Source organism: Neophocaena asiaeorientalis, unplaced genomic scaffold (assembly GCF_003031525.2).
Source record: "Neophocaena asiaeorientalis asiaeorientalis breed wild unplaced genomic scaffold, Neophocaena_asiaeorientalis_V1.1 scaffold119, whole genome shotgun sequence".
NCBI classification, from domain to species: Eukaryota; Metazoa; Chordata; class Mammalia; order Artiodactyla; family Phocoenidae; genus Neophocaena; species Neophocaena asiaeorientalis.
Genome location: NW_020175821.1, coordinates 1,320,666 through 1,336,798, shown reverse-complemented (window position 1 = coordinate 1,336,798; position 16,133 = coordinate 1,320,666). Strand labels below are relative to the sequence as shown.

At 35.4% G+C, this 16,133-nt stretch overlaps 1 protein-coding gene across 3 annotated transcripts in view; it reads right to left on the bottom strand.

The window, feature by feature from the left end:
• Positions 1–16,133, bottom strand: part of TTBK2 (tau tubulin kinase 2) — a 144,633-nt gene that overhangs the window by 72,123 nt on the left and 56,377 nt on the right. For all 3 annotated transcript variants that reach the window (XM_024732473.1, XM_024732474.1, XM_024732475.1), the window contains one exon: positions 5,450–5,523. In XM_024732473.1, coding sequence (XP_024588241.1) covers positions 5,450–5,523 — 74 coding nt within the window. The remainder of the gene's footprint in view (positions 1–5,449; positions 5,524–16,133) is intronic.

Below are 16,133 nucleotides of genomic sequence, written 5' to 3'. Positions count from 1 at the left end.
CTATACAGACTACTTAATTTTTCTGTGTCACAGTTTCCTTATAAAATGGGGTCCATAATACCTACCTTACACTGCTTTGTAAGGATTAAACAAGATCCATGTAGTGTTTAGAATACTGTCTGGCACACACTAGGTACTCAATGAATGCTAATTACTGTTATTATAAATAAAAATGATATGAAACAAACACTCGATTACTTATAGCAGTAGATAAAAGCAATGAATTTATCTAGCCTGTGCCAGATGTATTACATTCATGACTGTATTTAGTCCTTAGCACCCTAAATAGAAGTTGTTATTCCTGTTTTACAGATGAGGAAACTGAGGCTCAGAGACTTTAAATAATTCTGACCTGTTAAGGTAAAACTGTTCTTCAAATCTAAGTCTGTTTGACTGGAAAGTGTTCTTTTTCCACTGCACAGTGCTGCTCTACCCAGAAGATTCCTCATTGCATAGGTTTCAAACAAGCAATCTGACCAGAAGAGCAGGCTAGGATGCTGCAGTTCCACCTCCCAAAGAATGGAAACTGGCTCCTATATCACAAGGGAATTTTAAACATCCTAATCTTTCTATACCCAAAATTTTATAGTGTATGTTTGGGATTAATACCACTAATACCATTACCTCAACTAAAGACAGTTAATTCACTTCTGAAAAAGTAATAAATTCTTAAGTGACTTAAATACCATTTAAAATAAAATATTAAATAGTAATCAAGTAATACAAGAATTGAAAAATTACGGAAAAGTCAGGAGCCTTTAATACTTCATATCCTCTTTAAAAATGAGGTTTTCCCACAGCATTAATTGGTAGTTAACTTTTTTATTATTTTTTAATGTTAGTGGAATTTATTTTATTGTTCTCTACATCCTCAGCAAATGTAAAATGACTGATAATCTAGGGCAATGAATTTTATAATCCCATGAGGTCATGTACCTAATAACTTTTATTAGCATTTCAATAATTTTTTCCTTCAAAAATCAGTATTTTGACTGCCAAATATTTACCTAAAGTAATACTGGAACTTTATTTGTAAACAAATTCTGCCATCATAAAAGTTTTTGAAAGGAAATCAATTAAAGTATATTTATGATATTAGTAATGCTTTTTAAATTTTAAATCTTTTAAAACATAAATCTAAGGTATCAATTAACAAAATCTGAGAAGATAAAAACAAAGCTGGCAAGGGTATGGGGAAAAGAATTATTAATATGGTACATACATGCAGGTTGATCCACCAAATTATACTTCAGGCTATATATTACAGGTGATTATTATTTGTTATAGATAAAAACTTAAGACAATCTATACATCCATCAATAAATGAAATGGTTAAATAAATTATGGTTCAGTCATCTTACTGACTGTTATGCAGCCACTAAAAAAAGAATGAACTCTCATATACCTATCCATCACCCAGAATTAACAATTATCAACTAATGGCCAATCTTGTTTCATCTGTTATCCACTCCTCCCCTCCCCCTATGCAACACACAACATCTCCCTTCCTACACACATATACTGGATTATTCTCATGTAAATTCTAACCATATCATTTCATCCACATATATTAGGCAAAGAGATGAAAATATAAAATCAAAGAAGTTACATGCCAGCAATTCTATTGCCACAAAATCAAAGAAGTTACATGCCAGCAATTCTATCACCACAAATCTGAACTGGAAATATCAGTATGAACTATGATATATTTTTTCTTTAAAAAAAAAAAATCCTGAACCTATCCACTTGAAAAGAATTTAAAACAATGACCAACCCAACTGCAGCAGGCACCCATAGCATCTAGACTGTCATCTCTAAATACCATTTATCATTAACAGGAATCAGAAAGTAAGGATGCTATCAAGGTTCCCTACTGAGGAACCAACTCATTATTCTGAAAATTTTTAAATAAAAGAATCAAACATTAGTCCGTCCCTTCTGTGTGAAATGTACCTTAGGATAACCTGATAGTTGGTGGAGTGCTTTTTAAAGAAGTCCAGCTAATAAAGAAGAAATTATAAAATTACAACAGTGTTATTTGCAACCCCACTGAAGTAATGAATCTAGGCAGTGGTTACTACAGGGTTGATAAAACCTAAGAGAAAAATCACTGGGAACTTTAAAATGGATGGAGAGGCTGATGGCCCCGAAACCTCACTGATCAATCTTAACGTAACTAAAAGAGAGACCACCAGACACTGCCTACTGATGTGATATAAATAGGAAGCACACAACCCACCTCTGAAGTATTCTAGCCAAATAAAACAAAAGTGGAATCTGATCTAATCACAAGTTTATAGAAAATACAGGGGACAGAAGAACATGTTAAATATCACCACATGGAGACAATCAGCAAAATCCAGAATATGGAAACTTCTGCATGACGAATGACTCTGTTTTTATCAATGACACAAACAACAAAAAGAAAACTGTAAGAAAAAAAAATGAGAGGGAACCTAAAGATTAAAAGAGGCTTAAGAGATATGTATGCACAAAATACAATGTGTGAACCTTGTCTGGAACCAGATTCAAGTAAAACAAATATAAAAAAATAATAATAAGGGAGAGAAACAATCAAGAAAATCTAAAGATTGACTTGATAATTGATGTTATTAAGATACTATTGTGCATTATGGTTAACAGTGGGAAAAAAAGAATCCTTGACTCTTAGAAATATATATTGATATACTTACAGATAAAATATGCCTTGGATTTTCTTTGAAATTATCTGGTCTCAGCGGCCATGGCTCACGGGCCCAGCCGCTCCGCGGCATGTGTGATCTTCCCAGACAGGAGCATGAACCCGCGTCCCCTGCATCGGCAGGCGGACTCTCAATCACTGCTCCACCAGGGAAGCCCAAGATTGGCCATATATTGATGATGACTGAAGCTGGGTGGTGAGTACATGGATATTCATTATACTATTTGCTCTACTTTTGTTTATGTTTAATTTTTCCACAATAATAAAAAGTTTAAAAATATATAGCAGTTGGGCTTTATATATATATATATATATAATATATATAGCAGTCCTGATGTTAGGCAATCTAGATCCACATCTGTACTGGTTACAGGCATTTTTTGCCCCTTCCTAGGTGATATGCCTATCACAAAATATCACCCTTTGGCTATACTAAGAATGATCGTGTAAAGCCTCAATAGTGACAGGATATGAAATAAGACCTGGCCAAGGTCTTCCTAGTAGAAATGAGAAAAGAAACATGTGTGACTACTTGAACCCTATTAGATTTCAGATCCATTTTAATGGTAAACAGCTAGAATTTCTACAAGAGAAACAGGATTATTCCTTAAAATTTTTAACAGCAGATATTATATAATTGAATTGCCAGGAGGAAAAGACTGAAGTTAACTTCAGAACAATGAGGGTTTTTAGAAAAAATTAGAAATGTCAGTGAGAAGCTGGGTCTGAGCATATACATTTTATTAAAATATATGTAGGAAACCCCAGCAGCCATCTTCAGTATGTCAAATAAGAGAAAGAACCCTTGAACAGTTATAACAGCTTTAGTCTTGCCTCAAATCAAGTCAACCATAACTGTAGGGATGGGAGGTTAATGGTGGGTTAATTTTCGCATGACAGGAAAGAATACAGCATGCAAGTCAAATTGAAAGGTTCTTGTATGGGTCCATAGGCGCTTGCCAAAGGTCACAAAAGCCATCGTTATCTGATATACACCAGCCTCCTTAGTTCTCCCAGACTAGGAGCCTTCCCATTTCCAGAAAGTGAGATTAAGGTTAAGTGCAAATAAAATAAAACCAAGTATATGCTAGGACTGAGAGAGAGACTGCAGACTAAAAAAGACTGTCCATGTTCCCCAGTCAGTAGTAGCCTAAAGACAAAAATAGTTTTATTGTGCCAAGAATATTGGCCTCAGGCTTCCATCAAGTCCTAACACCCATCAAGTTAGTCAGTCTCAGGCAAACCACAAACCTCCTTGAGCTTAAGTCTCTTCATTTGCAAAATGGGGATAAAACCTGTCCTATCCTCTTCAGGGGATATGATAAGGATCAAATAAGATGCATGATAAATCCAGAAGAAAACTATAAAATAGCATACAAAAAGTTATATTATTATTGGTCAAAGTGAAAGACAGAATGGTCCATACTAATGACCTAAAAAGATACAGGGATAGCTACTTCAAGAAACAAAACTATGCTGGCTCAAGAGTAGTGAATCACATGATTCAAAGACTTTAAGGCTACAGTCTGCAGGGAGATTAATATCTATAGATCTAAATCAAATGCTGAAGGATAGCTGAGGGAAACAAAAAAAGAAGAGGAAGAATTTAGGTCAGGATCTATGTCTCTGAAATCACTACTATGTAGCTAAGTTGAAAAAATAAATAAATAAAAGAATCAAATGCCTAAAACAAACTTTGCTAAAGATGAAGGGAAACTCTGAGGACCCTAAACTAGGCAGCAAAGTGAACCATGTCCTTTATTTTATTTTATTTTTTTATTATTGATTTTGGCTGTGTTGGGTCTTTGTGGCTGCAAGTGGGCTTTCTCAAGTTGGAGTGAGCACAGGCTATTCTTCAATGCGGTGCGCGGGCTTTCTCATTGTGGTGGCTTCTCTTGTTGCGGAGCATGGGCTCTATGGCGCACAGGCTTCAGTAGTTACAGCACACAGGCTCAGTAGTTATGGCACACGGGCTTAGTTGCTCTGTGGCATATGGGATCTTCCCGGACCAGGGATCGAACCCATGCCCCCTGCATTGGCAGGCAGATTCTTAACCACTGCACCACCAGGGAAGTCCCTGAACTATGGCTTTTACACACTGATGGTGACTACAGGTTCAGAGCTGTGTGTGTGTGTGTGTGTGTGTGTGTGTGTGTGTGTGTGTGTGTGTGTTCATTCAGGGGCAGAGGCAGTGTCAGAGAGAATGGGATGCTTTCTCTCTTCTCCTTGTTGGAATCATTACTTCAATGCTCCCCTTCTGAATTTCTTGCATCTGCTAACCAACCCAACTCCACTTTCCATCTAAAGGATAGGGGAACAGAGCTATGTTAATGATAAAGAGAAAGAGGAATGGCATTTCTCCTCTATCTCATCTTATTTTTAAATTTTCAAGCAGTCAAGGTTGATACTTGTGAAAATGGAAAACTAGAGCCCTTAAGGTAGTGAAAGGTGGAGAAGGAAGGGACAGGGACAGGACAAAACTCATATTATATCCAGCAATCCATGTGGGAATCAAAAACTTTGCAATGATGACCATCAATGAAGATATGCATCAACTAAATAGTTGACAGAGACAACCCTTCCATCTTTGGAAAAATCTGTTATCAGGTCTGTTTAAAGTTCCATCTGCATAGTATAAAACATTCTGAGATGATACCAAGAATGTTGTTAATTTTATTCATATCTACTATAATTAGGTATTTTGATCAAAACTGGACAATTTTAAGATACATTTTCAAAGTAACCTACCTGCAACTGCATGACCACGTAGTTGAATCGATCATTCCTCCCACAGCCAATAAATCTACAAACATGGTCTTTCCCTGGATAAAAGAAAGAAAGAAAGAAGATAGTAGAAAAGGTTATACTACAGTTTCTCTTCTTAAAAATTAATAATTTGTTTTTCTGTATAGTATTTTATGATCGAATGTAAAGGACCTATCTTAAGAACCTTAAGGACAGGAAATTAGTATTATTCAAATTTTCTACCCATCTCTCTCCATATCCTACACTGCTCTTTCTGTAGTCAAATAAATGTTTACTAAATGAATAAATAAACAAGTAAATGCGGGAACAAATGAATGATAATTTATTTAGGAAGGAAAGAATTAAGAGGTCGTTTCAGATCAACTTGCCCAGACATGATACATCTGAAAGCACAGAAGAGCGATAAATAAGAACTATGTTAGGAATATAAACCCTGAATTTTAGATATGGTCTGCCATTCACCATTATAGACTCAGTGAGTCCCTTCATCTTTCTGGGCCTTATTGATTTGGATTTGCTCAGTGGTTTTCAACCTGAATTCCACATGTGAAATCCAAGGAGCTGCTAGTGGCTAGAATGCAGAGGGAAGCAGAGATGGAGCAGACAGAGGCTAGGGTCCTGCCCCTGATTCAGCAAAAGCAAACAAAGGTGATAGAAGAGGATCAGGACTGGTGGATTCCAGGGCCAGAAGAGGGAATCAGGCTGGAGAACAGTTAATGAAGGGAGGGAGAATAGAATGAGATGATGCTGGAGAAACAGGCAGGCACCAAATCCAGAAGGGTCTTAGACTCCACGATAAGGAATCTGAACCATATGTATAAGTCAATATTTTCCAACCCTGGCTGCTTATCAAAATCATCTGGGAAACTTTTTGAAAACTCCTAAACTTTATACTGATTCAGAATCTGTGGCGGAAGATACAGGATATGAGCTTTCAAAAGTTCTCTAAATGACCCAAAAGCAGACAGGCCATGGATGATTTTGAAACATCCAGGTATTTGGAAACTACTGCTGTGTAGTGAGAAGCATCTAAAAGATAAACACTTAAAACATTCCATTTTAGAACATCACTATGGTAGCAATGAGGAAGATCGACTACAGACAGCTCAACTATGGAGGCAGAATGGTCACTCTGCTGACAGTTACAATATCTCAAGAGAGAGAATAAGGGTTTGAACCTTTTTTTGAATCTTATGTATTATAGATAGATTTAAAAATAGGATAAATCTGAGAGATACTAAAGATATAGTTTTTGACTGGAAATTGGCACAAGTAAAAGTTGTACCGAAATAAGAGAATATAGTAGGTTGCATAGATTTTAAGGGATATCACAATGTTGAGTTTGAGGACAACCAGTTGAATTCAGTAGACAATTGTAATTTCAAGCCTGGTGCTCAGACAAAAAGCTGAACTCCAGAAATACATTGGGGAAGGATTGGTTCATGGAAGGCAGATGGAACTACAAACATAAATGGAAGATTTCCAAGTTGAAAGAATAAATAATGAGAAGAAAAGAAACCGAAGAACAGAATTCTACAAAATGAACCATTTAAAGCATGAGCAGAAATAAAAGAGCCCATGAAGGAAACAGTAACAGCCTGAGAGCAAACTATAAGAAATGGATATAGATCACAGAATCCAAAGGAGAAGAGCATTTTAAGGTGGAAGTGGCCAGTGACAAATACTATAGAAAGGCTGAGAAGTGCTCATTAATATAAAAAATTAGGAAGTCACTGGTGAGTGGAAAGGGCAGAATCTAGTCTATAATGGGTTAAAGAGTAAATGGAACATGAGACAATGAGGGCAATCTTTGAATAAGCTTGCCTAAAAAGAGAGGAAGTCACAGACCAAGAGCTAGAATGACAAATTTTGTTAGACTGTTAAGAAATACATCCCAACAATCAAAAAGAATTAGTCCACTGACTGATTTAAAATATAAATACAGTCCAGATTTAATTTAGTTAATAATTCCACACTTCTCTTTTGCATCTAGGTTATCACATTGTTCTCTCATTCTCTGTGCTTTTGTTGAAAAGGGCCATAACTAGCAAGAACAGGTGCAATGGGAACAATAATTCACAATGTGTACAATGTATGTACATCACTTTACATATATTTTACATATGTTTGCAAAACTAAGTAATCTAATAAATTGTAGTAAGAATGAAAGGATTAAAATGACCACCAATTGGTAACTTACTCTTTTCCTCAGCTTCATAGAAACAATTAAAAAATCATTTTAAAGTATTTTCTTATTATCCATTCCTCAAGATTCCACCTATCATGTAACATTTAAACGCAGCATCTCTATTACAAAGACGTTTAAATCATCTAATAACAAAAGGCCATGTGAAATTTAACTCCTCTAGGAATGCCCTTTTAAAAATATCTTTATGATAAGTCATGTCAGAATACTATTTATCTCTTGATACTAAAACCACCCTACTTTTAAAACGATAAAAATCAAATAAACTAGACCCTTTACTGGGTAACCAAAACACAAAGTCAGTAGCAAATCTTCTAGGATTCCCTGGTACATCTTCACTGCTTTAGGCAAGAGCTTAATGAGTTCTTATCTCATACATTATAACACAGTACACTACTGATCTTATACTTTAGATATATGCAATTAATGAAACTACTTAATAAAGTTAGTTCAGTAAATATGTACAAATTTTTGGAAGTACGGAGAAACTGCAATTTAACTGAAACAGTAACTCTTCACCACCACTTAGAGCAATTCTTAAAATAACTTTTATAATAACTAGTACAAACTGAGGTATCACTCCATGAGTACAGGGACCATGTCTGTCTCTTCTGTTACCTACCCCACAGTACCTGGCAAAGAGTGAAACACCTGACTGATATTTGTGAATGAACAAATTAATAGAAATAACAATAACTAATAAAGCATGCATAATAGGAAGCACACTCTGCTAGGCATTATATTAATGCTTTATGTGTATTTAATCCTCACAACTTAATAGCATAAGTATTATTATTTTCCCTATTTTTCCAATGTGAAAATGGCGGCTTAGTGAGGTTAAGTACTTTGTTCAAGACCCCACAGCTGGAAAATGATGGAGCAGTTTGATTTTAGAGCCTTTGTTCTTATCCATTACGCCAGAAACAATTGAAACAGATTTTAAAGTCAAGTAACACCTTGTAAATAAATATTAAAACTAAAAGATAAATAAAGACTATGACAAAACACAGACAAGAGGACCTACTATGTGCCAAAAACTAAAGTAGGCACTAGGAATACAAGATAAATTAAGACCCATGCCCTCAAGGAATTCACAGCCCAGATATATAAACAAAAAATTGTAATACAGTATGATGAGCTCTACATTATAGACAAATTGCTGTGAACACACAGAAGATGTGAAAATTTTGTTTATGAGGCTTTTCATGAGAGTTAAATCACTAAATTTTAAATATATGAGAAGAGTATTCTAAGAGGACACAAAGTGTGAAGGATCCAAGCATATGTGAAAGATAATTAATAGAGTTAACAAGGCCAGAGGGCTGGATAATAGTTAAAACGTAGGCTCAGGTCGGGGGCATGCTGAGGCAAGAAAAGTACACTGAAGTCTTATATGCCACATAAAGGAATTCAGATTTGACTCATTATTAGATAATGGGTGACAGTTGGGGATGGGAGGAGGTAGTTCAAAGGTTTTCAAGCATGAGAGCTACATGATTTGGCCTGTGTTTTGGAAAGGTAATGCTGTTCACCATTAGATGCTGATTTATATAAGAGATTAAGGCAGGGAGATCAATTAGGAGGTTAAAACGACAGACGAGGTAAAAGATAAGGAAGGTTCAAATTAAAGCACTGGGAGTGAGAATTAAGCTTTCAAGTTAAGCTTTAAGAGACAGAAAAGACAGATTATGGAAGAGAAGAAAGTGAAGGAAGACTTTTAGCTTAAGCTAAGTGGACAAGGTAAACTGCATTAATATAAACCAAGACAAAAGTATGAGAGGGGATAGGGCTTCCCTGATGGCGCAGTGGTTGAGCATCCGCCTGCCGATGTAGAGGACACGGGTTCGTGCCCCGGTCCGGGAAGATCCCACATGCCGCGGAGCGGCTGGGCCCGTGAGCCATGGCCGCTGAGCCTGCGCGTCCGGAGCCTGTGCTCCGCAACGGAGAGGCCACAACAGTGAGAGGCCCGCGTACCGCAAAAAAAAAAAAAAGTATGAGAGAGGATAATGATTTCTGGTTTGGGGATTTTGCACCAATTTATCTATAGGACATGCAAGTTGTGTTAGAAATTTAGGGGTAGAGTTTAACAGAGGTCAACTATATAAAGTAATAGATCTGTGTATTGTCAATGGAGTTGACTACCCAAAGAAGATGGATAGTTTGAGAGAACTGGGTCAACGCCAGAACACCAACACGTCAGGGAAGGAAAAAGGAAATGGTGAAGGAGATTGAGAAGGAAATCTATTCAGATTTTCTATTTCTTCATGAGTCAGTTTCAACAGTTTAGGTCTTTCTAGGAATTTGTCCATTTCATGTAAATTATTTTTTTGTCATGTAGTCCATAGCATTCCCTTATTATAATCCATTTTATATTTCTGTAAGGTCAGCAGAAATGTCCCCTCTTCCATTCCTGATTTTAGTAATTTGTCTTCTTTTTTTTCTTGGTCTGTCTAGCTAAAGGTCTGTCAATTTTGTTCATTTTTTTAAAGAACCAATTTTTGGTTTTGTGAATTTTTCCCCATTGTTTTTCTGTTTTCTTCTATTAATTTCCACTGTAATCTTTATTATTTCCTTCCTTCTGCTTGCTTTAGGTTTAACTTGCTCTTCTTTTTCTAGTGTCATAAGGTGGTAGGTTAGGTTATTTACTGAAGATCTTTCTGGCCTCATAATGTAGGTGTCTACTGCTATAAATTTCCTTCTAAGTACTGCTTAAGCGGTACCCCATAACTTTTGGTACCTTGTGATGATTAAGTTTTAAATAAGGAGTCTGTAGAAAATCACTTTTGAACCTTAGAAGGTAGGGTCATTAATGCCATATATGATGCAGGACAACCTATTATTTTTCTTTGAAGGAGACACAATACTGCTGTAAAGAAAAAATGTTGGCTTTGAGTTAGATTTCAGCTCTGCCACTTAGTAATTATGGGACCTTGAGCAAGTCTCGGTTTCCTCAGCAGAGCTATTGAAAAAAATTAAATGAGATAATATATTTATAAATCATTTTCTTGATTAACTATTCAGTGTTCATTCTTCCATACTAACAGCACCCAAATTTCCCTTGGGGAACGATCTTCCTCAATTGTATATCCACTGTCTCAATGAGTCTGATTCACTCTCCGGCAAGGCTGGGCATTAATTGCTCTAAGCCAATCAGAATAATCTAGAAATTGAGATCACTTTGATGATGGAAAGAAAACTAGATAGTCAAGACTTAAGATAATCAATGCATGATATTACTCTAACAAGTATAATTGTTTCAGGGAAATCAGAGCAAAACTCAATACCTTCATATAATTATGAGAAGCGATGTTACACTTAAAGAGAAAGAATATAGCCCCCTTCCAGTTGCTATGGGCAATCGTCTCTCAACTGTGAAAGAAACCAACATGAAGATAAAGTTCACAATATGGAAAAGATAATCACAGGAAAAAAGAGCATCGAATGGACAGCCACATACAAAAGAATGAAAAGTAGACCCTATCTTATACCATATACAAAAATCAACTATCAACAATCAACAATCCATCAAAATGGATTAAAGACTTGACCATAAGACCTGAAACCATAAAACTCATGGAAGAAAACACAAGGGGTAAGTTCCTTGACATCAGCCTTGGCAATGATTTTTTTGGACTTGACAAGGGCAAAGATGACAAATGCAAAAATAAACAAGTGGGATTACACTAAATCAAAAAGTTTCTGCACAGCAAAGGAAACCATCAAAATATAACTAAAGCATATCCCACCTCTGAATCTTTCAGCTTGGTGTGTAGGAAAAGTGCATGTGCTCAAGACTGCTTGAGCTAAATATCAGCTTTTTCACTTGCTAGTTTGTTACTTAACCTCTACAAGCCGCATGAAGAGTAAGATAGCACTTACCTCAAAGAGTTACTGCACAAGTGAAATCAGCTAAAGTATGTCTAATCCTTAATATACTGCCTGGTACATAATAAATGCTCAATATATGCTCCCTATTACTATCATTAAAGCTTAGTGATTATGAGCACTAATTTTGGAAGGAGACAGATATAAGTTCAAATCTTGGCTCTACTGACCAGGCTCACCTAGCATGTGCCTCTCTTTGGCACCATCCATTCTGTCAAATCTGACTGTACTTCAGTGGACCAGGCCAAACATGTCCCATAATGTCACTACCCACACACTATTCATATGATATCTCCCCCAAATAACTGTTTTTATCATTTGCCTGCTCAAGAGACCATAAACAATAATGCCTGAAGAAATAAGATTAAAATGGTGAGCCTGGAATTCAAGATTCATTCTACATTACTTATCAAACCTCATTTCCTTCAGTTTAACAAGAATTATACACTCTGAAGTCTGTTTCTTTTTTATTGTCCCTCACAAATGTTCTACTTTATTTTTTGCTCACATTTATTTCCCTCAACCTTGCCTCCTCAAATCAAATACAGCTCTTAAAAATCTAAATATCCCTGTAGGAAGTAATATTAACGAATTAATACTCAGGATTAGATTTTCAGATATTTAGCAAGTCAGTCACCGAGCCAGGCACTGAGGGGGAAAAAATAAACAAGACAATTAAAATAAGAGTTCCCTAGAGACAAATAAGAGCAGCAGAGTCTGGTGCACAGATGGAACTAGAGAAAGAAGAGAAGTCAGCAAGGCAGCACTGATCACTAGGAATCATAGGTTGTTGACCACAAGAAAACACAGGATGGAAATATATCAACAAACGAATTTTAACTTTCTGTTTATGTGTCTACTCTTAGAAATCTGCTAAAAGACAAAAGGAATCCTAAACATACAAACCAGATCTTTACCAACCACTCAAAATATCACCCATAACCTAAACAATCATTTTTGTTCTTATAATTTCAGATGATCATCTACTATTCTTGCTTTCAAGAGCTTAACACTATGGCAGGTGGTAGTTTGGTGGTCGACATCCCAGTGTTAAATATTAATAAGAGTAAAATGTCATGCAAAAGGCAAGTAATTTTACATAACTTGCTGCTAGAGGAAAGTAAATCAATCAAAATGGGCATCAGTTATTTTTCTTTTTAAATAAAAGAAGCCATTTAGTAATAAAGTGAAAACCTGAACTAAAAGTATCCCTAACCCACTAAATGGGGATGTTCTGGAATTCAAAGAACAAATTCCAGGTCAATTACAAATTAGCAAATAAGGGGATTCTGCAAAGCTGGACAATTAGACTACTAAAGATACAACAAAAGTAGCTTCCTTATCTATCTATCATTTACTCCTCATATTTACCCACTCCTCACCAAAAACAAACAAACCGTATCTATCCTAATAATAACTCATGAAATATCCACACCAATGGGAGATAGAAAAGTATAAGGCTAGGTCCCTTCCTCAAAGAATTTACAATCTTGTTAGAAGCAATAAATGTATTACAAGACCAATATAGGCAGTACAAGATCAAATTATAGCTTATAAAAATGAAGAATAAGCATTACAGAGAAAGCAAGAGATTAGATTAGAATACATCATAGAGCCTGGAGCTTGATTGAGTTAACTTGACAGTGATACCAAAAGAAGGAAGGGTGTCTTCTAAGCCAAATCCCTAGGAAAAATAATTCAGCCAAGGAGTCTAAGGAATAAAGGCTTCTATCAGCATTCATGAGAATGCCCATCTAACAATCCTTTAGGTTCTAAGTAGCTCACCAGGAGCTAAAGGCAGAAGAAAGTTTCCAAACTCTTCAGTCTAGATAACCATTACAGGGAAGTTCATCATTTAAACAAGACTATCCTATCACAATGGCCAATTTAAAACTAGCAGGCTTTTATGATTAGAATGAAAAAAAAAGAGCATGATTTCCTCACCCTATCTATTTTTAAAATGTACTAAACTATTACAAAAATGTATAAACAAATATATGTTTAAAAAAAGAGAGAAAAGATAAAGAATTAGGAGACCACTACAAGAGGCCCAATATCTGTATAATAGGTAGGTGTTCCAGAAGAGAAGACAGATTAAAATAAATGGGTGGAAACCACCAACAAAATAATTCAAGAAAATTTCCCAAGAAAAACTTTCAGATTACAAGTTTCAATAAAGCAAACAGCCTGGCTTACTAAATGAAAATACACAAATGGCACAACACTGGAGAAAAAGAAGAAAACAAGTTGCCAAAGTAATAAGAATCACAATGGGAATTACCTTTCTCAACCACTACAGTGAGTCTGAAGACAAATTTCTGAAGTAAAATTATTTTCAATCCATAATTCTATATCCAGCCAGTGTCTTTTAACATCAGGGTAGACATACAAGAGAGGTCTCAAAAATATATCTCCCATGCACCCTTTACTCAAGAAGTTAGTAGAGAGGTGCTTCACTAAAATGAGAATAAACAAAAAAGAGAAAGGGATTCAACAAGGCATACAATACAAAAGAGAAGCAAGGGGAGTCCCCAGGAAGAAACTGCAGGGTGATCCAAGGACAATAGCTGTGAATGTAGAAAATAACCAGGCCTAACTGGAGCAGACTAGGAGGTTCCTGAAGTGATTTCCCTAAGAAGAAGAAATTAAGAATTGTTGTGTTTATCAGTAATTCATTCTTTTTTATTACAGAATAGTATTCCATTGTATGGATATATCACAGCTGATTTAGCCATTCACTCTCTGAAGGACATATTTTTGGTAATTAAGAATAAAGCTGATATAAATATTTATGTATATGTTTCTATATGAATGTAAATTTTCATTTCTTTAGGTTAAATGCCTATGAGTGGGACTGCTGGGTCACAGAGTGAATCCATATCGAACATATGGTAAGTATATGTTCAATTGTTTTCCAGAGGAGCTGTATCAATTTGCATCCCCTCCAGCAAGGTATGAGGGTTCCAGTTGCTCTATGTCCTTGTTAGCACTTGGTATTGTCAAAAGTTTTATACTATTTCAATAGATGTGCAGCAGGAATTTACCATGACTTTAATTTGCATTCCCCTATGTTAAACATCTTTTGTTGAGCTGATATTCCACTCTATATCCTCTCTGCCAAAGCCCATTAAAGATTTTTAATTAGATTGTTTTCTTACTGTTGAGTTTTCAGAGTTTTTACATATTCTGAATATAAGTCCTTTGCAGGTATGTGATTTGCAAATATTTTCTCCCAGTCTATAATCTGTCTTTTCATTCTCTTAACAGTGTCTTTCACAAGCAAAGCTTTTAATTTGATTCAGTCCAATTCATCAGTTTCTTCTTTTATCAATCATGATTTTGGTATCATGTGAAACGACTTCTTGCTTATACCAGCTCACAAAGATTTTCCATGTTTGCTTCTAAAAGCTGTATAGCTTTATATTTCACATTTAAATGTGGTACATTTTATTTTATTTATTTATTTTTGAGATATAATAGCTGACATTTATTTAGTGCTCAGGACATGTAACATCTCATTTAATCCTCATGGTGGTTCTGAGGTTGTTAAGACAATGTCAAATTCCAGTTCAGAAGCAATAATCAGGACAAATATTGTATTATTATCAGAGACAATTTCAAATGAAAATATAACTTTCACAGATCAATATGCATCAAATAGTACTGAATCAAAATATAAAGTAAAAATTATAAGTACAAGAAGAAATGAGAGGGCTTCCCTGGTAGCACAGTGGTTAAGAATCTGCCTGCCAATGCAGGGGACACGAGTTCGAGCCCTGGTCTGGGAAGATGATGTGCAGTACATTTTAAGTTTATTTTTGTATAATGTGTGTGGTTTAGGTCAAGGTTCACTATTTCTGTATTTGGATGTCCAATTGTTCCAACACCACTTATCAAAAGTGCTATTCTTTTTCCACTTTGCAACTTTGGCCATATTTGTGTGAGTCTATTTCTAGAATCTATTTAATTGATCTATATGTCTATCCCTTTGCCAATATCACAGTCTTGATTGTGGTAGCTTTGTACTAAGTTTTAAAATCATGTAGTTTCATTTTTCCAACATTTTTCTTCTTTTTAAATTTATATCTATTTATTTATTTAACATCTTTATTGGAGTATAATTGCTTTACAATGGTGTGTTAGTTTCTGCTTTATAACAAAGTGAATCAGTTATACATATACATATGTTCCCATATCTCTTCCCTCTTGCATCTCCCTCCCTCCCACCCTCCCCCAACATTTTTCTTTTTCAAAATTGTTTTGGTTGTTTTAGGTCCTTTGCCTTTCTATACAAATTCTAAAATTGGTTTCTCTATAACTACAAACAGTGCTGCTGGGATTTTTGTTGTTGTTGCTGTTGTTTTTGCTTTAAATCTATAAATCAACTTGAGGAGAATCAACATCTTAACTATAGTGAATCTTCCAATTCATGAATACATGTCTCTCCATTTATTTAAATTGTCTTACTTTTTTTTTAAATCAGGGTTTTACAGTTTTCAGCATAGAGATCTCATACATATTTTGCTACATTTATACCTAATTCTTTCATTTTGGGAGAGCTACTATAAATGGATT